This window comes from Tachypleus tridentatus, chromosome 10 (assembly GCF_004210375.1).
Source record: "Tachypleus tridentatus isolate NWPU-2018 chromosome 10, ASM421037v1, whole genome shotgun sequence".
NCBI classification, from domain to species: Eukaryota; Metazoa; Arthropoda; class Merostomata; order Xiphosura; family Limulidae; genus Tachypleus; species Tachypleus tridentatus.
In genome coordinates this window covers 138,619,107-138,645,166 of record NC_134834.1, presented here as the reverse complement: position 1 = coordinate 138,645,166, position 26,060 = coordinate 138,619,107, and the positions used below count along the sequence as shown (strand labels likewise).

Genomic DNA, 26,060 nt, shown 5'->3' with positions numbered 1-26,060 from the left:
GTGAACAGTTTGATTGGTTATTTCCAAATAATTGTCCTACAAAGAGTTGCAGGGCAATTAGTCGTTGTGCTGAAGATATGAAAGGTTATATTTTGTGTGTTATATTAAAATAACTACATAACTGATTACCTGTTTTTATGTCAATAAAATTGAGTAAAAATCAATTTAATATAAAAATAGTTTCTTCGAAATACTAAAAATAAGAACTAAAGAAAAAGAACACAAGCACTAAAAATTAAGACAAATATTGTTTTAATCAATATTTCCTCCCATGCTCTGCTGGAATATAATGTTAATAATAAAAGTTCATACCATAATATGCAGCACATGTAGCAGGACTCAGACCAACTGTTTCACAATCTTGTTATACAGCTACCTTACATCTAACATTTAAATGAAAAATCTGTCATTAAACTAACCATTAAATGCCAATAAGAATAAAAAGTGATTATTTAAAGTATTAAAAGTATTTGAATATTTAAGCAAAAGCATGCCAAGTTCGCTGTTTTTTTTGAAGAAATGTCCTTAAAAAGGTGTACAAGATTTTGACAAACACCATTCCAATGTACAGAAATTTCAAATTTACATTTCATGATATCAAAAATAAATTTTAGTTTGGTTACACAATGATAAGGAATTGGCAAGTTTAATTTATTAAATCAGCTGATCAATTCATAGAAATTTTGACTAAGATCATTTACATATTAGAATACTCAGGAGGAAATAATAAAATGTATGATACATTTAATTTTAAATTGATTAGTTTTCAATATGTTTGTAAGAGAGTTGGGATGTTTATTCTGGTATTAACTGTTTATACATATAATGTTTACAGTTATTGGTCTACAGTAAAAAACATTTTAATAAATATACAATGCGCATGACCACAATGCACTATTTATGATTACTAATATTTCATCCATGAACTTCCAAAGAAGTACATACATGATCAACACAAAAAGCTTCTGATATATAGGTCACTTAGCTATTGATGAAAAGGTTACAAAGCAATGATCTTTAAACCCCAGATAATTATGAAATAACATCTTATTTTAATCAATGTTTTGCCTTTGAAGCTTCATCAGGGTTAGTACATACAATTGGCTAGTATGACAATATTCATTACATTATATCATTTAATAAATATTACAATGTAAATGTAATATGTGGTGAAACCACAAAGGTGAAATATTGGTTAAAATAAAAAGTTATTTTACAATTATTTATAGTTTAAAGGTTATTTTTTCTATACTTTTTATCAAAATGTGACAATCCCTCCAGTGTGTACTACAAATGTTTCAAAACAGGCCACTTTGTTTGTCTAAGTTAAACTTCTTGAAAAACCAGATAATTGTTGTTATAAGAAATTAAGGTAAACAACCTTTCCTAACATTTTACAAGACCAATTGTATATTTGTTATTGTTTTTTCGTGTTTAAATATATAAAATAAAAAGTAAGTAACAGAAGTTAATCAGTTATTTTCATGATATCAGAAAAACAAATAGGTTAAAAAAGTTTTACTATAAAATAATAAAATCCTATAACTGGAGTGTTTTAGAAAAGTGGAACTTTCTTCTTCAGAAGCAAATTGTTTGTCCCTGAAGAAGAGGGGTCCACCTTTTGAAAGCACTTGGATTATAAGGTTTTTATAGTTTTATGTTAGACAGTTATTAATACTTTTCACACACACATACATGTTTGTGTAGCATATATTTGTATACCTTACAAATGTGTTTACATGGAAAAACTTTTCTCGTACATTTTTATCACATATAGAATATAATTTTCTTCATAAGCATGCAAATGAACTTAATCCATTCACCAAACCTGACAACATAAGCAAAATATACTTAAATGTTATATATATAAAAATAAACATGTTCTGTTACATTATACTGAACCATTACAATGAGAGAAATTTTCAGAATACCTTGTAAATGGCTTTGAACAAATAAAGGGTAGACTGTTTAACTGTAAACAAGTTCAGTATTATAAAATTAAGTTTATAATGAAGTAAAAAAGCTACATTATTACATCTAAACTATTAATATATAAGAAGAAGAATTATAAGCCTGAAAATTCCCCAAAGTATTTTTATAAACCTTCTACAAATGAAATATGTCCAATTACACTGGTTGTATAATACACTTCAACTCAGTTAAATTTTGCAAGAACTTCAAAGCATTTTTCTTTTTAAACACATGGCTTCATGAGTTAACAACTGGCTACTCATTTTGTTCTATTAGCTTTTCATGGTTTAAAACATAAATGTAAATCACAAGCTACATATAATTTTCAAACTTAAAATACATAGCATGCATGGAAACAAAATTTATAACACTGAAGGTGAAAAACAGCTGCAAATTGTAGACATGTGAGAAAAACACAAAATATAAAATACATTATTTTAATAGCTAGTAAGTTCTTCAAGTCTTCCATGAAAAATCAGCAAAACTTTCTTCCAGGTTTGAAGACCAGTTCTAATATATAACAAGAAATATATGAATGAATAACAAATCAAGTAGAAATTAGAAATTCAGCTTCCATTTGTTTTTATCACTAGATAATACACAACAACACAAAAACAAAATTAGCATTGGTTTTAATGTATGATGAATGCCAGGTTATGAGCACAATTTTAGCGACTTTTCATCCCATTAACTTAGTTTACATACTAATTTCAAAGTTCTTTGAATTTTTAGGGAAAAAACAATTGTTACCTTCTGCAATGAGGATGAAATTCTTATATCTGTATTTGGTCATTATTACATGGTTTAGTTGGTGTTATATTTAGTAAAACTTCTTTGACAAATTTCATAGAGCCTTATAATACACTTTATATGGAAGAATATTTTAATGGGTGTGTAAGTACAAACTAAACTTCAACGAAAAATATAAATTGATAAAAGCTGAAACTTTCGGTTACTCACAATGAGATTTGCTGCTTCATACATTTATTATTTCAGTTTACAATTCAACTTTGTGATTACAGATTTAAATTCATTCATATTTAGGCAAATCTTGTTTAGTAAAACAATGTTTCTTCTGGTAATAATTGTGACATACAATATATGTACTAGATAATACAACAGTCTTTAAACCAGAATACTATAGGTTAACATTTTTTTTCCCACTTCGAGCCTGAAATTAAATGCAAGTGGATATTACACCTTAACCACAATACTTCATACATTATACATCCCTATTGTGGAGAAACCCACAAAAGTCCAGATTTTAAGGTATGATCCAACATCACTTGGTATATTCTTAAGTAAAACTATGTTTAATATATACATGATGCTGTACAATACTATTCTTCAGAAAATACAGTATTAAAAGCATTGTTATCTTGTAACATGCAGGTCTAAAACAAAATCACAAGACCTAACATATCATTATAGTTATTTATTATTTGTGGTATTCTCTGGAAATTTTGGTTTTTACTTTAAGCTCTCAGATCAGTGGAAGGGAGGGTTAAGAGGTATTTTATTGTGTGTGTAGAATGTATTATTTTGAGGAGTTAATAAACATTACAAATTGTGAGTATTTACTTTTGATGTATGAATAGCAGGTACAATGGAAAATATGAAGTCAAACTTGTGTCTTCTTGATATGTGCAAAAAGAAGTTTAAAAGAAAATTGTTTTGTACTCACTGCACTGTTAATCTTTTCTAAGTATCATTTTGTATTTAATAATGTTTAAACCTAATCAGGATGAAAAAACACAAGTACCTATAGGCAACAATTATGATTGACAGTTACATCCATACTTCAATACTATAGACATTACCAGTAAATGATTAATGCACAGGCCACCTAGGCCAAGGTCCTGCTGGCCATCCAAGTAAAGAAAATTATAGTTTGTAAATCTAGCAGAATATAGGTAAGACTGAATTATTATTATTTCCAATTATTACTTGGGCCCCACTGTACTTTAGTCCAACTCTGAATATTACTAAAGGTTAAAACAAACAGTATGAATATATATACATCTCAGAAAGTTATGCTTGCATATTCTACAAACATATTATAAAGTAGTTAGTAAAATCACATGACAATCTTACAATTTTCCTAAGCCTGTAAAAGAAAGGAGAGATCTAACATAGTATGTAAAGTTCTGTAGTTACTACATATTTAATGTTGCATTTCTACAAATATACAATTGTGTAACATATTTATTTAATAATAACTGTCCATATCTGTAAATTATAATTCCTCATTCATATAACAAGGAATATATTTTTAATAAATTGTGGCTTCAGAGTAATATTAAATAATTATTTTTAGTAAATGATTGAACAGCAGCTTTTTATTAGTAATTTTGTTTATATTTAAGTTCCAAGATTAATTCTGAAAAAACAAAAAAACTTTGGGCTAACTCCACAAACTCTTTATTTAATGCAAGATTTCAAGCTTTTCACCATGTGAGTGACAATTTGAGTACGAATGTTAAATTACATACAATGATGTAGAACACTGCATAATGTGGAACAATTAAATGTATTGTAAGCAGAAAAATATAACAAACAGCATGCTACATCAAGTAACTATACCTATACAGATGATTAATAAAAACTATGTATATATGTATAATCATAAATTGTTTCCATGTAAATAAAATGATATTGAACATTAAAAAAAGAAATATAAAAGTAAATATAAAAAGATCAAAGGAACAAACTATTGTAAGTAGATATAATAAATTCACAATGAAGCACATACAATGTTAAGACTGTATTCAATAAATCAATGATATATATATATATATATACTCTTCAAAACAAGAAACGCAAAAGGGATATTTTATTTATTTTAAAGAGAAATATATGCAATAACGTTACAAGATCAGAGTATGTGATGTTACATGTGTTAAGGCACTGATTGTCAGACCAAAATGACAATAAAAGTTGTGCACTTTGAAAACGGAGGAAAACATCGGATTTTTCGCCAAAACGCATTTGTGTCCAATAAATTTGTTTGAGAGATCTGCGTGTTCTGCAAGTGCAATATGTGCAAAATCCCTATAAAAGTGACGGGTTCTCGATTTCCATAGCTCAGTGTTAAGCCACCGACACACAATACAGTTACGCCAAGACTAGCTGAAGCACAACGCAACAACGCCATTGGTCGCTTGGAAGCAGGCGAATCTCGATCAGATGTTGCCAGAGCTGTGAATGTCCACCCAAGCACCATCACAAGGCTATGGAATCGTCACCAACAACATGGATCAACTCGTGACCGTCCACGATCTGGCAGACCTTGTGTGACCACGCCCGCACAAGATCGCTACATCCGTTACGTCACCTTCGGGATAGGACCACCATTGCGACGTCTACTGCCTCAACCATACCAGGGCTGCGTAGGATTTCCGATCAGACTGTACACAACCGTCTACGAGATGCAGGAATCCGACCTCGACGTCCAGTCAGAGGTGTCATCCTCACCCAGCAACATCGTAAAGCACGGCTGCAGTGAACTCGGGTACATCGGGTATGGCCTCATCAATGATGGAGGCATGTTTGGTTCAGCAATGAATCACGTTTAATGCTTCGTAGGCAGGATGGAAGGACCCGTGTTTACCGTAGCCGAGGTGAACGTTTTGCAGCAAACTGTGTGCAGGAAGTTGACAGATTTGTTGGTGACAGCATCATGATGTGGGCTGCCATCTCCTACAATGCCAGAACAGACCTTATGCACATTCGAGGGAATCTTACGGCTCAACGATACGTCGATGAGATTCTTAGGCCCCATGTGCGACCCATCATGGTGAACGTCAACGAAGTTTTTCAACATGACAACGCCCGTCCTCACACAGCCCGACTCACCACTGTCTTCTTGAGACACTACAACATCAATGTTCTTCCCTGGCCCTCCAGATCACCAGATTTAAACCCCATCGAACATCTTTGGGACGAGTTGGACCAACGTCTGCGATGGCGACAACCTCAACCACAGACTCTACCTCAGCTTGCAGCAGCTTTGCAAGCTGAGTGGACAGCCATTCCACAGGATGTGATTCATCATCTCATCGCTTCCATGGGCAGGAGATGCCAAGCACCATCTTATTGATACTCACGGGGGCATACTTGTTATTGATGTTAAACTTCAACTAGTGAGCGTGGAATTCGCCTTTGCAGACTTTGGATGTTCAGCAGTGAATGTGCAAAGTTTCACACATGTCATACAGAACTACCTGGAATAAACTTGTTAACAATTTGTCTCAAATTTTGCCTTTTGCATTTCTTTTTTTGAAGAGTATATATATATTCTAGCATGACCATGAATTTAAGACAGCTTTTAATCCAGAACTTCTCATGCATGGCTTCCCTTTATTCACCTACTTCATTCATTGTCCATGTACTCAATTTTATCTGAACTGATCTCTTACTTTCAAGTAAACCAGCATTTAAAAACAGCAAATTTTGCCTCATCATAAAAAGGGATGAAGGTGGTTCTTTTGTCTATTAGTAATTAACTAAAGAAAGCTCTCAGTTTCCCTAACCTACAGCTTCCGATAATTAAATACATCACTATAAATAATATCTCATTGCTTAAGTTCAGGCATAATTTTTTATTATTTTTTTTTTAAATTACATAATTACAACATTTTTAAAAATATGTTGACATTCAGATTCAAGTTCCTGAAGGAAGGATAATGTGCATCATGGGCTTACGCATTCATATTTCACTTTCCTAATTTCTATATCTATTATTTTAAATTTAATATCTATTGCTATTTCATTATGTGAGACTAGTGAATGGAGGTTAAGACTGATTGACAGTGTATCCTCACCATAATGTGGGCTTTACTTCCTTAATCACCTCCAAAACCTACGGTACATTTTATATCCCACATTATAGCTGGGATCCTTTCAATTAGTGCAATTTTTCTCTTGTTTTTTAATTTTATTGTTGTTTTCGCTATAACAAATTGTTATATATACACACACTTAAAAATGATCTAAATGCAGAATTGCCACAAAATATAATATGCAAAATGTTTTAAAATCCACTGAAAACAACATTGATGAATATATTTTACTTCTTAACTATATTACATCTTATCCACTTAGATGGATTTTAGAATGGAAGTTTTATGTACTTAGAAAAATGAGATTTAAATTATCCCATACAAAATTAAAGAATTACCATATAGATTTATCATTTCATAGGTTAAAAAATAAGAGTCAAGAATTACAAAAAAATACATTATAGTTCCCATTGATAAAACTAATTAATTTTGACTTCTTTTGTAAAATGTTTTATGCACTAATTATGATAAAGGAAATCAACAGTATACAAACATTTAAACTTATTAACCAATCTAAAGATACAGAAATTAACAATTTCATTAAAGCTTACAAAATACTTTAAACCAATATTTTCTTTGTAGATTTAAATGGCCAATTGTTTAATATTTTTTCTTACTGAACTGGCAATCTAAATAAATAAATTACTTAGTATTTTCTTTGATAAAATTAAAAATGTTAGTATTAATTATAAGACATGCATGTTTTGGATAATAAAAAAATAATCAACCCATTTTAAAATATCTAAGAAACTGTTGATAAGTAAAAAGTATTCAAACATTTGATTTCACCATATTGTACACCACAATTCCATTAAAAGATTTAATTTCTGTTACAAATTCATTAATATAACATTTCTGGTACCCTTTCATGGTACATAAAGAAAGCTTAGCTCCAAAATCATAAAAGATATATTAAGTTTTTGCATTTATAATAATAATAATTATATATATATATTTCAATAACAAGGTATTTAAACAAGTAATAAGAGTTCCAATTCCTATTCTACTTTTACTGTAAATTTATATATCTGTTTTTATGAGAATAGGTTTATTCCAAATTGCAAAACCCCAGACATCTTTGCCTCACTTTATAAAAATAAAGATGATTTAATTAGTATAAATAATCCTGAGATATTATTTATCTGATAGAATTAGAAAATATTTCAATTTCTAATGCAAAGGAACATTATTTAGACCTAATAATTAAAATAACTAATAATGATATCAATCTAAATGTTTTTGGTAAAAGAAAACATTTTTCTTTTTCCAATATATGGTTTACCTTCTGTTAGTAGTGTTGTACCATACTCTTTTGTAAGTATTATAACTTTAAAATTATTCAGATCTTGTAACGTGTGTAATAAATTACAGTATTTTATTACTAATGTTGAAATATTGATGCAAACATTAATATTTAATGGATTTGACAAATAAATTCTAAATAAAATTATTAAAATATTATCTGTGATAAATATAAGAATATATTAAATAAATATATAGAAGTAACATATCAAAGAAATTATACTCAAAGTTTCTGGTAAGTATTTTTAGTTGATACTATCTTTATGTGGATAAGCATCTTTTCACACAAAATGGCTTATTTAGAGTTTAAAATTAGCAGTTGCAGTGGACTTAATGGGTGGTGGTTGGGAGTTATACTGGTTAGTTTAGATAACAGGATGTTAGTATAATTTGTCTACTGTGCTACTAATTAGTACCTTTACTACTATAATGGGAGCCAGAACACCAACTTCAAGAGGAAAATTTATCTTACTTAGCTCCATGTAGTAGAACCTTATTTTGTGTCTTTTTTTGTCATTATTTACTTTTGAGAGCAGGCAATAAAATATGATACAGATGTTGGATGTTGTGGACTTGAGCATCCACATTTTACTCTCCAAATTTCGTTTTATTTTATTTTATTATTATTATTTATTGTTATGAATTTCTTCATGTGAGACTGATGAATGGAAGTTAAGACTGATAGATGGTGTATCGCCAGAGCAGTGTGGGTCCAACTTCTGCAGTCACCTCCTAAACTTAGGGTACATATTATATCCCACATAATACCCTGTACCCTGAGGATCAGAAGTTAACATTTGCTATTTTTAATACAGTCCTTCCTTTCAATTTTGTTTTACTGGGCTGTTATGTATTAACCTTCTATATATATACGTACATATATGAAATAAATAAGTACTAAACTAAAACATTTAATTCAAATTTAATGAAGAAAGTTGAATAAATGCATACATAGTATAAGTTTACAATAATATAATATACATACCTAGGTACAACAGTTGCAAATTAGACATACAATTGCCACCTTACAACAAATATCAAAATAAATTCAGAAATCTTATAATTTTGATTGGATAAAAAGAATATGAATATCTACAGATGCAAGTAAATGCTCTAAGTTAATTTTTTTCTTTACATAAAAAATTCAGTTTTAGGTTTGTCCACTAAATTACTGATGCCAAGAACCAATACAAGAGGGTTTACAAAATTGTAAAATATCATCCGTCATGCATGATGAAGCAACTGATATTAGCATCAGTAAATTAAAAATAATTTATTGCAGTTTCTATTCAGTGGATATCTGACAGATTACTCTATAGGTCTGGAAGATTTGGAGCATGCCCATGCTGAGGGAATTTTGAAGCACCTCACAAGTCCATGATTAAATACGAGTGTAAGCCTAGGAAACAAAACTTGTAGGCTCAGATGGGTCCAGTGTCAACATACAAGTTAATAATAGTTTGGCCACTAGATTACCAAGAGAAAGGCAATATGTTATGAATATCCACTGTATTGCTCACTGATTACAGCCAGGAATTCTAGGTACAATTAAAGATCACTCCATGATAGTCACTGTTCCAGACACATAAACACTATCACTTTTCACCAAAGGCTTTGAAAGAACTTTAAGTCATTGTTGACACTATGAAGAAATAGGTAATGAAACCCACTAGGTTATAGGGCACCAGACAGGTGTTACATATTGATCACACAATTAAAATACTGTTGTCAAATTTTAATGCAACATAGGTTCACTTTGAATATGTTTCTCAGCTAGCACCAGGGCAGGTAGATCAGATGTTACAAGCAAAGCATAATTTTTGGCTAGTGAAATGATAGACTGAAAAGTTTTAATGTTTAAATTTTGTATGGGGGATCTTCTTTGAATATGAGTATTCTAAAGTTTAAGCTTCCAGAAAGATGGTGCAACTTGCACTGACTTTCTAGATGCACTTTAAACTGCTAATCTGGAGTTCATTCAACATCAACAACAGCCTGGAGTACAACAACATTTCACTGATGCTGTTTAATGAACAATAACCAATGTCTTTTCAATACTCAACTGATACATTTTAATGCTAATTGAGATTTTGTTGATTTCTGAAATGTTACTGTTACTGTATTATATAGGATTAATGGTAGGCTGGAAAATCCCATTGACCCAATCAAAAACATGTTGCAGGCCCACCAAATCTTTGACACTTGTGATTGGCCTTGTATTAGACAGCAATTGGCTAGGTATGGCAACAACAATTGCTGGTACTGAAAGATCACTTTCAGCAGATGTGGGTACAGCTTAAGAAATGTGTTGTTGAACAATATTAATTATGTATCTCTAATACAACCTTTATTTCAAAATTAGCCTCAAAGATTCAAAATATTTTGATGTTGGTATAAGTTTTGTTTTACCTATTAGTAGCTCTTACTTGTGAGCCTGGATTTTTAACCATTAAAAGAATCAATTCTAACTGAAGGTCTTGTTTGACTGTTGAGACAATGAATTCTCTGTTGACAGCATCTATTGAGGGACCAACACCAAATGACAGCAGTATAGAGTTTTGAACTTGTAATAGTCCTGAAGTCAGTGTTGTCCTCAGTTTGCAGATGGACCTAACATACTTGCTTCAACTTGATGGAGATCTGTTAAACTTTCTTCTCAACCATAATTAGGACTAAATGTTCAATTGACATATAATGTTGTGCTGTTTATTCAGTTATTACAGTTGTTTGATCATTTAAAATTAGTTCAACAAAGCTCAATGTAATTATAAAAAAAACATACAAATTAGTAAGGTTGGACAACAAGATAAGACCTAAATAAAGGAAGAACTAACTAAAAAAATAAATAATAAAACTCCTAGTAAAAGTGTATATAATCTAACTGCTTAATTAAGATGAGTAATTAAATGATAGTAAAGAAAATGTTTTGTAAGTCTCATATCACATTTGTTTCTTTTAATCACTTAATAAAAATATCTTATTTCTAAGGCTTCATGGATAATTATTACCACATCAATATTATTACACTGAAAAAACACACAGAAGCTAGACCATGCATGATGATAAAACCATAAGGTACAAAAGGTATGAGAGTCTTTAATTTCATATATAGAAATTTATATCATACATTATGAAATTGTGTTTGGACAAGTAAAAATTAATTTTCAAGCAAGTAAATTGTAATGGTCAGTTTTTCAAAGGGGCAACTGCAATAAAAAGTAAAAAGTTAATGTCAAGCCCAGAAATCCCATGTAAATTGGCCAAAATCCTCAACATTAAGTTTATTGATATCTGAGCTCACTCAAGACTCACAATGGGCAAATTCCACTTTTTTTATGTCAATATGTTGAGTACATGAAAATTTATTTGTGCCAGTTTTCACCTTGATTGCTATAAACATGGCTACACAGGAGCCAAAAATTTACACTTTTTGATTGAACTTTGACCTCATAAAATATTTCAAAAGACCTAAATGAAAAAAATTAAATATACGTCCAGGCATATTGGACTTACATATAATTCTACCAAGTTTCATGTCAATCCACCAAGAAATGAAAAAATGGCAGTCAAATGAAGAGTTTAAAAGAAGAATCAAGAAAAAACAGTTTCTCTCCCTGTTGAAACATAAATAGTGATAGTAATGGCTAAGTAATACAGTTGAACAAGAAACAATTACAACTGACTATTAAGTATTTATGTACTGTATTTGGAATGTACTTTAGTGCTCAGAGGGTGAAAATATGTCTATGAAGTTATGATTTTGTTTTGAAAGAGAAAATTATGGTTTCTCAAGTATTTTTTGTACATAAATATCAATAATAGTAAATATTACATCTCCACAAATAAAACTGTTGTTAAATACTTATATATCATATTAGAAATACAACTAGCTGTCACTAAGACTACTGAAAATTACATGTAAATCACACAGCAAAATACATTTTACACCATATTAAACACACATTAGTGACAAGCTACTGTGATTACTACACTATACTAAGAAGTATAAGACTGTACTTTATAAATATCAGAAAGAGCAATGATGTTATTTAATTAAAGTCAGCACTCAACGATTTGCCACAATATACCATGGAAAAAACTGATGAATATCACTTTTTTTCCATTTTTGTTTCACAATTTTCATTATAATTCACAATGTTTTTTTCTAATGCTAAACCTAGGGAAAATCCTTTATCAGAACCTTGCATGGCACTCTGGAGTTTTCTTAGCTTTATATCATATGTAATATTTTTATAGTCTGATGTTGTACCAATTACCATTTTAAGCTTCAACTTCAAAAATCAAGATGAAATGAACAGGATCAAGTTTTTTTTAATTTTAGATTTTGTAAAAAATCATGAGGTAAGCACGTTTTTGCTTTAATTAGTAAGTACCACGTTCATATGTGATATTATATTAACTGCACTTAAGAAAACCATTTTATATACAAGGTTTAGTTGAGCTAATTATAAATTCCCTGATAACTGAATGAATGATTTCTAAAGTTGTTACTGATAAACAGCAAGAGTATTGTAGTACTAGTAACAGTAATAAAGTACTACATTATGTAGTAGGAGAATGAACTGAGAACAATTCATATTTATTTATTTAGTGCTAGTTTTCTCTCTCAAGTTCATTTCACAATGATTAAATGGTTGATTAAGGATGGCTTCTTGTTTCTGTGGCAAGTCCTGCCTATGAGCAACCAAGTAGGCACCTATTTGAATTGTTAATGACATCAGTGAAAAAGTTATTGAATATCATGAGTATTTAACTGTATTAACTACACCTTTTTTTTTTACAAACTAACAATAGTGAACAGTATATTAGAATGAGGAACAAAACTTATCATAAAACATTTAATACACTACAATAAAAAAATTCTTTTAATACAAAACTTCCAAAAATGACAAGTAATCCATAGTAATAATCTAAACTACTCAAAAATATTTTGTCTAGGGTATAAGAAACACACTTGATAATGATTAATACATCAACATACTAACAAACTTTGAAGTTGGATCTATGAATTAAACTAACACTTGTAAAACTAAATAATCTTAATATAGTAATAAATATTATTCAACAAACTTACTGTAATTGATTCTATGTTAAAACTCACACATAAAAACTAATGTGACGACTGCTGCTGTATTTCAATCTTTTCAACAGTCATGTCTGGATTCATTGACGTGGCTTCCTGGATAGCCTCGGCCAGGGCACGATCATGGTCAATGGGATCACCATCACTGTGTATTGTAATCTTTTGTTCCACCCTTGTCTCAACAGCACCATTGTGTTCCATTTTATACTAGAACAAGGATGAACAAAAAGCTTAAATGCAGAAAAAAACATGCATCCACACTGAATAGGATAGTTATAAAAACATTTATTTTTAATTTGATAATGTTAAATTCAACATTTTACAACAAATTTATGAATTTCACTAACCAATTAAATAACATATTTGGGTAAGATACACAAACATACACAATGTTGGTTATCTTAAAACTATTTTGAACATGCAAACCAACAAGTAACATTCTAATCACAGCAAAAAAAAAGTGAAAAGGCATCTATCACAACTACATACTGACACTATTTGGAATTTCATAGATAGTATGATGACACCAAAAGCTGTTAATGTTTGGAATCAGTATGTAACAGCCCTTTCTAATGCAAAATATTCATATAGTTAGATCATAAACATGTTCATATTGGGGATTTACAATTTCCAAAGACTGTAATATCACTTTTACTTATGGTTTTGGGAAACAAAAAATATGGAATAAAAATGGAGCACCAGGATAATTCAGAAGATACTTCCACATTATACCCCAGCCCTGGTAGAAAAAAGTACAGCATCTTGTAACAAGTAAAAATATATTAACACAATTGTCAGTGGGAAAAAATCTGTCATGTGAGCCCCAAGCAACAATACTCAACAATCAAAAAGGATATTAACATCAAAATAGGGCCAAGATAAAGCTTACAGTCATGCCCCTATTCAATCATCACAAACCTTAGGTAGCTCAAGAATTAAATGCAAATTCATGTTATTCCATTTAATCAAGTCACAAGATGTATATCCTATGGATATCTGAGTAATTTAACTGATTAAGTGAATAACTGATACATAGTAGTAATAAAAGTACAAAAAATATCAAACTGCAACTGAAATGGTTTATGTTGTGATGATATGACAGTTATAAAAATATTTTAATACAGCAATAAATACATTAAAATATCTTAGCAATGAGCAGTCTTTTCTCTTTGCTGTTGTTAAACTCTGAAGCTTGGTGAGCTTTGAAGTATGTAAAATATACATATAAATGTACCAAAATAATTTTCTACAACCAAAGAATTAAATGTTTTATTAAATTATTTACAAAATACACCTACACTGTTTCAATATATATATATAAATTAATATTTTTAGTTATGCAAACTTACTTCAAACTATTTAGCACTTAAAATCTCTTTTTTTTCAGATAACTATCATTTTGCTTCTTCAGAGTGATATTACATCATCATATGCTGCATGTCATTAATAGGAATTTGGCTTATTATAAATACTATATATTGTGATGCTACTTATGAGTTTAAAATACATAATCTAAGCTGATAATTCCAACAGATTTGAACAAGTCATTGTAATGGCTACACTGTCTTTCTTCTGCATGTGGTCAAATTGATACACGAAATTTCTTAAATGCAGTAATCTGAATACCAAAACACCAGATATACATATATATTTGCATATCCATATCTATACAACAGACTGAGTAAGCAGCAGTTCAGTTTAGAATAAGTGATGCACATGCTTCCAAGAGCTAGTGTATTGTTTAGTGCTAGTGCATGACAGTTACATTGTGTTTCTTGATTTTTGATATCCTAGATAAAATGAAACTAGCAAATCTTAAAGATGTAATTTTATATATTATCAAAATACTTCATTCATCTGATATCTTAACAAGTTATTAAATTATCTGTCAATCACAGAATAACCTACAAAAAACCTGATACACAAACAGTACATAAAAATGCATTCCTATGTTGAAAAACAAAAGCTTTAGTGTTTTTGGTAATGAAAAATATTTTATTATAGTAACTTCCATTATTACAACAACACTTGCTCACAAAATTTTGAAAAACTAGACAGTTTATAAAATTTCTAAATGAATACATAATAATAATAATTGTTAATGTACAGTATTCCCCAGTAAGTGATATACAGGATTACTAATTTTCTTAAATCCACATATCTTCACAAAATTCTGAAAAACTAAGCAGTGTTTAATATCCAAAATACTTGACTTTTTACCCTAATTCTGTTAGAGGAAAAGCTAAATATATACAAGCCTATACAAAAATGAATTTTCTGTAGAAAATAAGATAAATACAACAAACTTAAGTTTATGAAAATGATTGGAAAGTTTGGACTAGTTAAAAAATATTTTAGAATTCATTTTACAAACATACAACCAAAACAGACATGGATTTAATAATCAGTGATGTCGAGAAAACCCACTTGTAGAGAAATATATATGCAAAAACGGCTCGTTTGGGTTGAGAAAATATTTTACATAGAAGAGCGAACAACGTTTCGACCTTCTTTGGTCATCGTCAGGTTCACAAAGAAAGAGGTAACTGACCGGAAGCTGACCACATGTTTGAAAGAGGTTGTGTAACTGAGTGTCGGAATGTAGAGGGCGGTGTTAGATGTTTGAATATATAATTTCATTTATTTTATTATATTAATATAGGTATAAAGGCGTCCTTTATATTGGTTTATTTTGGGTTTAAGTTGTTGTATAAGTAAGGCTTCTTTAATTTTGCCTTTGTTTATGTTTGTTTCTTTATTTAGTATTTGAGTGTTTTCTATGGTTATGTTGTGTTTATTTGACTTGCAGTGTTAGAAAACATGTGAAGGTGACTTTTTATGTTCTTTGAATCTGGTTTCCATTTTTCTACTTGTTTCTCCAATATAAAAGTCGTGGCAGTTATCACATTGTATTTTATAAATAATGTTGGTGTGGTGTTTGTCAGTGTAGTTTTTACATAGTATAGACCTCAATTTTGTGCCTGGTTTTTGAATAAATTTGGTATTAACTGGAATGTCATATTTTGTTACTAGATTTTGCCAAATGTTGGTTATTTGTCTGCTGATGTCAGGAATATATGGTATGCAGCAGTATATGGTTTCGCGATTTTTTGATTCGTGAGATATATTTACTTTTGTTGGTTGATTTTGCTTTCTGTCTAGGTGTGTGCGTATAATGTTTTCTACGGTTTGTGGAGGAAACTATTGATGTTGAGACATGGATTTAGCTTCCTTAACCTCATTAGTATTGATGATATGAACAGCATCTTATAAGACACACTGGCTAAACAGCCAGGCCAAACTTCTGAGGTTCACACATTGTCACATCCGATTTAGAACTGCTAACTAAAGGAAAAGCAACCAGTCAGGTCAGCAGTATACACCATACATACAATGTGAAGTTACTCTCACACAAATAGCAGAACTGAATGTCACATTACAATATTCCCAAAGTTGAAAGTACAGAGTACATTGTGTTTGGCAGAATATCGTGGTTTAAACCTTCAGATCCTTAACCTGGCTAACAAACCACTAGGCCATAATTTGCTTGTTAATCCTAGTGTAAAGCAATTGTTCTATTCTTCCTTGATTCACCTTTATATGATTTCTTTTACAAATATATTGCACAATTTTACATTAGATGAAGGAGTCAATACATGAAATGTAATCAGGTATGTTGTAGGACTTATTAAAGATTACTTACAGAAATAGTTTAAATATGTCCTAAACATTTCATATTATACCTTTGAAACTTACTGTGTTGAAACTAATCAGAATGTTTTAAGTTCACAGGTGTTTTATGAATGCAAAAGACATCACTAAGTTTTAAATATTTTGTCTAATCTCTCCTATCAAATTGCTCAGAAAATTAAATTAAATTATAGCAGAAATGCTCAAATTTGTTTTGGATAGTTATTACAAAAATGAAATTGTTAAATTTAATTTCACTTATAGTGTTCTGGAAAAAGTTAATTCACTATCATAATGTTAGGCTGTAAAAAACAACAAAGTAAAGTTAATATTCTAGACATTTCTTAATTTATATTAATTCTCAACTTACAGTGATTGTTTCTACTGTTCTTGTTTTGCTAGAAACTGTTGAAGAGCTGACAATTTCTCCTCCTCCATAAGGGGTACTAACAATTGTAGCAGAAGTAACTGATGGATAACTGCTGACAGGAGGTTGCTCTACAGGATAGCTCACTTTCCTAGTTTCTGTGGCAACCACAGGAACATTTTTTGTGCTTTTTTGTGCACTACCCAGTGCTTTAGGGTCATACTTTACTGTCTCAGTTTTGACAATGGCTGGCTAGATAATTTGATGAGAAAAAAATATACATATCAAAGCATTTTGTATACATATTAAAGGCAAGAAATTAAGTAATATACAAACTTTAGAATCTGATGATCATGCCTCCACTTACTTAACCATCTTGAAGATATAATATTACCATTTATAGATAAAACATCCTCACCTTTTAAGATCCCAGTTCATTTAATAGAGATTAAAAATCAACTATGGCAATCTCAAGTGATATAGAAATAAGTTTTGATTTATCAAACTATCCACCAATGTACCGACATCTGAAACAATACAAATGTTTCACCAAGTTTAAAATGATAAAACTGTCAAGAAACACACAAAATTCATAAACTCTAAAATAATAAAATTCACAACATTTTACATTAACAGATTTCAACATGAAGATAAATATTACAACAACAAAATAGGCCAGGCCATAAGCTTAATCCTATCCAAAGCTGGGCAACTACTGGCACTTGCCAAACAATTAATTGTCAGGCTCATTAATCTGGTACTGACACATAATATTCATCCTTTAATTCATTGCTAGTTTTGTTGTTTCTTGAATCGTTTTTTAACTACCTTTTATTCAACATGACAGACATCTTTTGCCAATTCATTATTTGAGTATTTTGTAAAAAGAACACATTTGGGCAAAACTTTTGACACAAAATATTTTCAATGTTGTTGTTGTTTGTAATTAAGTACAAAGCTACACAAAGGACTATCTGTCCTCTGCCCACCACAGGTATCAAAAACCTAGTTCTTAGCATTGTAAGTCCACAGACATACCACTGTGCCACTAGGGAGCTTTTCAAAGTTCAATTTAACACTTCCCCAATGAGGTCATGATTTTGTTTTTAAAATATGCATTAATCCCTTAAGTACCTTGAGTAAATCAATTTATGAAGAGATAACACCAATGTAATTAAATATAATTAATTATCCTGTGAGCCAATTTACTTATAAACATTGTTTGGATAGGGCAAATATTAAAATAATATTTAAAAAAAACTATTTGATCCATCAGAATACTTCTTTTCATTGAAGAAAACTCAGATATGACTAAAGCAACACTGTGAACAATGAGAATATTTCAAAAATCTAAAAATACATTCCCAGCTCTGTCATTTACTCCTAAACTTCTTCTCAAACAACTTTATCTACTCTACTATGATACAAAAAAGTATATATTTAAATTTGGTGAAAGTCAAGACTGTAAAAAAATGAGGCAGAAATGTTTGAAATCTAGAAATGTGTAATATTTCTTTAGAGGTGATAGTTTCCTAGAAAAAAAAAGCTATTCTTTGACATGGGTATAATAAAATATTGAAAACTGGCAAATTTGTTCACAAGTAAAACACAAGTTATGTTGAAATTAAAATTTGAATATTTTTTACTCTTTCATCACGAATTACACTACATAAATATTAGATAATGATAAAGTATTGATTCTACAATATTTTTGAGTTAATATATGTTTGAAACATAGTTAGAATTAATATACAAAATTCAGTTAAAAATAAGTGGCTTAAAAATTTCATTTGGCAAAAGTAATAGTGAAAAAATCAAAAGATAGAGGAAAACTTGTCTTCAGATTTAATAATATTGTTATATTTTTCATCCTAAACAATAATATATAAAAATGTGTCACACATAATGTAGTTTAGTTCTAAAAAACACAATTAACAGTGTTCCAAGTTTCTTCCTCTAAATTTCCATAATACAATACTAAAACTATTGAATTTTTGTTGATAAACAAACATAATTTCATGACAGTTATTACAACTCAGAAATATTACTAAGTGCAACTACAACTAGTGAGAATACCAGTTATCATTTTAAATGAATACAGCTATACTGAGACAACCAATCATGTGGTGGTAAACAGAACATAGGTGAAAAGTTAGTCATTATTTTGTAAACAACAATATTGAATCATCATACTGCTGATTCTGCAAATCTGTCCTTATTATGTGTTAGTTTTTCCTCAAAATATGACATATTTATTTTCCACATGGCCTACAAATTACAGATTGTAGTCCTTGTTTTGAATAAAGAGTTGACCAAATACTATCAATTAAAATATACTAGTATACCAGGGAATTCCTCACAATGGGATAAGTCTTACCACTGAGTCACTTGAGATGGAGGGATTTATAAATTGTAGTTAATTTATATCTACCTCTAAAAAGTTATTTTTGTTAAGATGTAATAGTTCTTTGTATATTTATCTTTCATGAAAATATCCTGAACACAAAATATATAAATTGTGCATTTTTTGTATTGGAAAATTACAACTTCCAATACAGTATGTTATCTTCTCTCACATAAATAGCTAGAATCCAGCTAGAGTGGAGACAAATATACACAGATCTAAAAAAAAAAGAAAGGCACGAAACTGGTACCCAACTCAATGTTAAGCAAACCGGAGGCAGCATCATGAGGGACAAAAAAATAGGAAAGTGAGCATATGAATACAAAATGTTGATCTTGAGAATCCTCAGCCCTGAGGAAACAGTCCACCAAAGTTGGATAAAGACAACACAGTAAAAAAAGGAAAGAACAAAGTGATCGAGATAAGACAGATTGATCACAGAACTCCAATCTGCATCAAGAATATAACTAATGATGTATAGTTTTAGATGTAGGGCAGGTAAGTGACAGAAAGGTATCGGACATGGAATATGAATAAGAATGCAATGTCTAAAGGGAGAAACAAGTAACCAAATTAGAAAAAAATAAATGTTGTAACACAGATACACCATGTTATACAAAAGTCACAAGAGAAATACCTCTCCCAAAAATGTACCAGTGAGGGAAATGAGCCATCTGTAAGTTCTGATTAGAAGTGGAAGGGAAACAAGGTGGACCACGATTGTGACAAACCTCAGATTTCAAACTTAGAAAAAGCATGTGTAGTGAAAGAGCTGAAGATGGCAATTACTTCAACTTGGAGTTAATGAGGAGGAAAGCATCCCTTGATATCCTCATGAAATAGGTGGAAAGCCTCAGGAAATAGGTATATGATGGTGAATACTAGTAGAAGAGGCAACAAGGTAAGACAGAGGCTTAAAAACTTGACTGAGGAAAACGGGATAGAATGAACAGATTCTGCCCCTCATACAGGCAACAGAGATTCAAAGTGAAGAGAAGCAAGAAAACAATATGCCTAATGGTAAGCTAATGCAAAATGAATCAAAGTCCAATAAAGTCCATAGAGAGTAAGGCATGCCAGTACCACCTGTCAAAAAAGACCGAAAAAGGTCTAACATGAATCAGAATGTTTGGTGAAGGAGGGTAAAAATCGTGTATAAAAAGGAATGAGGTATGCCTAACAGACTCAGCAGTAGAGTCATGGAAAGGCAAGTCACAATCAGGTGGAGGAAAACTGCCAAACTAGACATCATCATGAGTACAGCAGTTTCAGGAGAAAGGTGAACAATACCGGGAGAAGTGTGAGTAGACTATGGACCCAAGGGTACCAACAAATGAAATTACTCGTAAAAAGTATAAAATATAATTAATTACAAAAATGAAAATGTCATTATATTTTAAAATTAAATAGGTATATATTGACAATAAAAATTTAGTAGATAGCATTTGTTATACTTAACTTAATTTATGATTGACCAATAAGCTTGAAATAATAAACACGTGTTAAGCTCAGTCTAACACTGTAGAACAAAGAATACTGCTAAATGTTAATTAAAAACCCTAACCTTAGAAGAAGTAGGGACAAATCTAACTAAACATATGCTACTGAAACTAAAGAACTACAAATAATTATATTAATAACAAGATTATTCAAAAAGCTATAACAGCTTATCTGTCCAAAGTTTGCGGAACATATTCCAAACTTGAGACCCAAAAAAGGACAACTCACATTGTATTAAAGCTGACAATTCCTCACTCAAGAACCACCACCTGAAGCTAACTGTGCTGGAAGTAAAAGATAACATTTTCAAAGTGGAAACATACGCTTTGATGAAACATTTCCCCAAAAATGTCGAGAACAATAAAGATCTGTCACTTAAAACTGATTAAGTAGGAAAAAAATACCTCCATTTAGTATGAAATATATATGTGTAAGAAGAGAGCACAAACAAAAATTATCTTGATGGTAGCACTGCCAAATGAGATGTGATAATTCAGCAGAATCGAATAGAAATAGTCGAGTACATCACACTCATATTGGTGGAGGGTTGTTGCCTGATGATTTGCATGCAAGAAGCAGTTAAACCATGATGATCATAGGGTACGTGAGTGTTCAAGGCTTATGGCATGCAAAAATATTTTTTGTATATAGAAGGCAGCACTGAATGAGAGGAGGTAATGTACTGTATTGGAAAACAGGTTTCAAAACTCACAGTGGTCAAAAAACAAATAAAACACTGTGTAGCTTATTGCTTAACAACAAAAAATGAATTACAGAATATTAGCATGTATATGAGGAGTCTATTAAACTGTTTCTCTGAACTACTAAGTTCATTACATAGCAATGAAATCAAGTGTTATATATGTTACCATACACTACGATACTACTTTTCATAAACTTGACAGTATTATTAAAGACTGATACCTTAAGAAAATGTTACTCAAAAAACAATAGTGGTACAGTTCCTATCATTTAACTGAAACAAACATGGTGTACAAAAAACAAATTCAAATTATATCTTGGGAAAACATAATCATGAAACTTGTATAAAAATAATAGAAAGTAAAATAAAATTGAGTCTCCACTAAGGCTTATTGGCAAAAGTTAGCATAATAATGAAATATTAAAATTAAATACATACCAACACACTAAACAGCAGAAACATGAAACCAGCAAAAAATAAAACTAACATACAAAACAAAAGCAGAATAACTTTGTAAGTTAAAAATTTCAGAACTAGTAGAAAAGGAAATACTTAGGTTATTTGTATGAAGTCCAGAAATTTATATTAATATTTCATATAAAATAATATCACTATTTAATGGTACAAATATATATATTAAATTTGCATTGAAGAAACAGATAACTAATATTGATAAATATAAAAACCTATTTTACAGTATATATGGTTTTAAAGTAAAACCACGAATATTTAAAATAGTCTTATTAACATTTAAAATATAAATTCTTAAAAAGTAAATACAGAATTATATACAGTTATTAATGTATTTATTTATAACAAATATTTATCATACTTAGCTTAATTTTCTAAAGTAAAACATGATTCAAATTTAGTTAAATCTTGTGTATCATAAATTGTATTATAAAAGATTTCTTAACTTTTCAGTTTGAATTTTGAAAAATTCACTAAGATGAATTTTTTCTGAAAAGTTCAAGTTAACTCTAACCAAGTTTACTTTATTTTGAGAATATTAAATTATACTGTATGTAGTACAGTTTAGAAGAAAAAATGTCTGTTGTTTTTCATGTTTGTTACATTCACAAAATAAACCTTCCAAAATTTGTATACTACATTTATTAATTAATTTTATTATTGTTCAGTGAAAAATTTAGAATATGTAGTGAATCTACAAATATAATTAGAATTTACTATTTAAACCAACTGAAACTTTGTACTGTCAGTTATGGTTCACATTTTTGTAGAACACAATAAACTGTAAAGTAAAACAATGAGTGTCCAACTAAAGAAAAATAATAAAGTTAGTGTCATAAAGTTATTTATTACTAGTATTAAAATGTCTTTTATACACAAGTAGGCACTACAGAAAATAAATAGTGAGCATAAAAAATAGTTTGTAATTAGTATATTAGTATACAGAGGTATGAAAAAATGTGTAGCTAATAAATAATTAAATTTAACACAAGTTTCTCCTCACGGCATTGAAATTTAACAGTATCTTAAGACAATGTTTGTGTTACTAAAATTCCAGTAATAATGAGATAACAAGTAGTTTTGATATCAAATTTCATTTTTATATTTTTCTAATAAACAAATAAAAATCAAGTAGTTTTTGATAACAACATTACACAATCAAAATTAAAACAACACAATGCTTATGAATTTATAATGATGCTCTAGGAATTCTTTAAAAATCAATATCAGTTTTTAATTTTTTGAATAACAATACTGTATAAAGAGATAATACTAGATCTAATTAGTAATGAAGATTATAGCTACTACCTGTACATCTGAATGATTTGAGAAAGTACGAGAGTTTCGAGAAACTTCAGGGGTAAAATTTCTGTCTTCTATATTTTGATTACTCGTGGTCTTTGGAAAACAATCTTCTTTCTCAGGAGGTCCTACCTCCCTACTGGGAGTTTGAGTGGTAGTATTTGTGTTCATAGTAGACATCACTACATTTGATGATTCTGTCATATGTTGCCTACCTTCCTGAATCTCAGGCTGTAAGATTTAACTAGATTTTCATAAATGTTTACCAATGTAACTTTACTGCAAACCTTTGATATATACTAAAATATACTTTGTTCATCAGCTGCATATCGTGTCTGAATCTTTTATCATATTTATAGTAATTGGTATTAGAACAGAAAAAAACAGTTACTTCATCAGCAGGATCATAGTGATCATAGTCTTTTTTATAAGACCTCCTTTAAAATAACTGAAAAACATAAACATACAATACAGACACTCTTAAATGATTAAAGAAATTCTTAATAGTAACTACAGATGGTGTCCAGATTACCTACAGACAAAGTAACAAAAAGGTAAATATTAAGCTTTGAGTGAGCTAATTGCTTATTATGGAAATGTAATATTTTCTATCTAGTATATGCTTCAACTTAGTAACTTTACTTGAATATTGAAAAGGAATACATTAAAAACTACTCCAGCCACACTGAAATATCCAAACAAACATTTAAATAATAAACTTCCATAGTACTACTTAATCACTCAGTCTGAAAAATGTGAAATACCTTTATGCTATACACTGACAAAAATGAAATAACTCTCTCTTTTTTTTTTATATATATACAGATATATTTGTGTGTGTGTGTGTTCAGACAGAAATGGGATTTTATTTCCTGTGAATCAGCCATATTAGATTATTATTAAATATGAACAACATTTATTTGATGCAGGCAGCCAGACATCATTTCTCAACACAATACCTTCCCAGTTAAGCTTAAAATATATCTTTCATTATTCCATGAACATTATTATACCAGTTCAGTAAACTTTTAAATGTTGTACCATGATTCCCATGTCTTCCAGCTGCTTTAATATCATCAGTTGTTCAAACATGTTGTTAACACATATTATCCTTGATAGGACCAAAAATATGGAAACCATAAAGGGATGGGTTAAGAATTTTTCAATTGCACTCATAATGAATGCAGCATGTTGTTCAAAACTAGTGCCATTTCAACATGTCATTTTATTTTTATGCTGTGTATGATATACTATGTAAAAATAAGACTTACGATGTGCCTAACATTGATCTATTAACATGATCTCTGAAACCTTGACTTTATTGATATTTAAAGTACAACAGAAAATCCCACTTCTTTGTGAACATTTCTCACATAAGCAAGAATATTCATATTGACTGAACTTCTAGAGAAATTATTATATATAAAAAATACTGCAGAATTATGTTTGTTTGCTTGTGTGTTGCAGGCTAAGTTATATTACAAATTTGCACAGTTACATGAAGAAGCAGACTCTTGATTACTTTAAATTGCTTATAGAAACATTTCTGACCATATAAAAAATACATTCATTTTATTCAAATTCTTAACACAAATAGGTGAATATCTTTTAGAAACAGAGTTTAATATTGATTCTTCATAATGCATACTGCTCAAGTGAAACAGGTCTTTTAAAAACATGGCTACTTTAAAAATGGGATTCACTATGCAGCCTTTGTAAAGTGTGCTACAGATCCCAAGTAGTGAAAAACTGTGGCTAATTATAATATACACAGCTTAAATTAAATATCAGCCCCACACACAAAATGAAAAAAAAAAAGTTATAATTTGTGAGATCAAAAACCAACACACTGTGTGAAGCACAATCAGCATGCAAAGCATATAATCAAGAGTCTACTAAAAGTGACAAATCTACTGAATGTAATGATATAGGTAAATAATTCTTAAAAAATCAAAAATTACTAAACACAGGAACATTATTTTTCACACAACTACCAATATTCATACAGATATAAAGAAAAAAGAAAGATTGTTTAAGCAAGTGCACAGGACTTTTCAAAAAAGCAAGCATTCAAACATAGAAGTATCTATCAAAACAGGCATTCAGTAGAAAGAGCTAGAGCAAAAAGACCAAGTATCAAGAATTTCCTAATATTCTTGCACTCTATAAAGCATATTTTCTGTTGTATTGATTAGGCCAAGATTAGTTACTTTAATTTAGTGCACTGAAGTATAACTTATTTCTGTAATCACTTAAAAACTTTCCAGTATTACATTACATAGAACTGGAAAATAAAGAAAATGGTGCTGTAACTAGATTAATTAAAGCCAAAAAATTACCAAAATCTCCATTTTTTTAATGTGCATTGCCATATACACTACTGGCCAAAATTTTAAGGGCAACGA

General features: G+C 29.9%; 1 protein-coding gene across 13 annotated transcripts in view; it reads right to left on the bottom strand.

The window, feature by feature from the left end:
• Nucleotides 1-235: 235 nt before the first annotated feature.
• Nucleotides 236-26,060, bottom strand: part of LOC143230443 (uncharacterized) — a 133,916-nt gene continuing 108,091 nt past the window's right edge. For 9 of the 13 annotated variants that reach the window (XM_076464000.1, XM_076463994.1, XM_076463996.1 and 6 more), the window contains 4 exons: nucleotides 23,662-23,886; nucleotides 17,279-17,527; nucleotides 13,210-13,425; nucleotides 236-2,481 (listed from right to left, as the gene is read on the bottom strand). In XM_076464000.1, the coding sequence (XP_076320115.1) occupies nucleotides 13,246-13,425; nucleotides 17,279-17,527; nucleotides 23,662-23,886 (654 nt within the window). In that variant the 3' untranslated portion in view covers nucleotides 236-2,481; nucleotides 13,210-13,245. The remainder of the gene's footprint in view (nucleotides 2,482-13,209; nucleotides 13,426-17,278; nucleotides 17,528-23,661; nucleotides 23,887-26,060) is intronic. The other 4 variants (XM_076464002.1, XM_076464001.1, XM_076464004.1 and 1 more) reach the window with 1 other exon arrangement.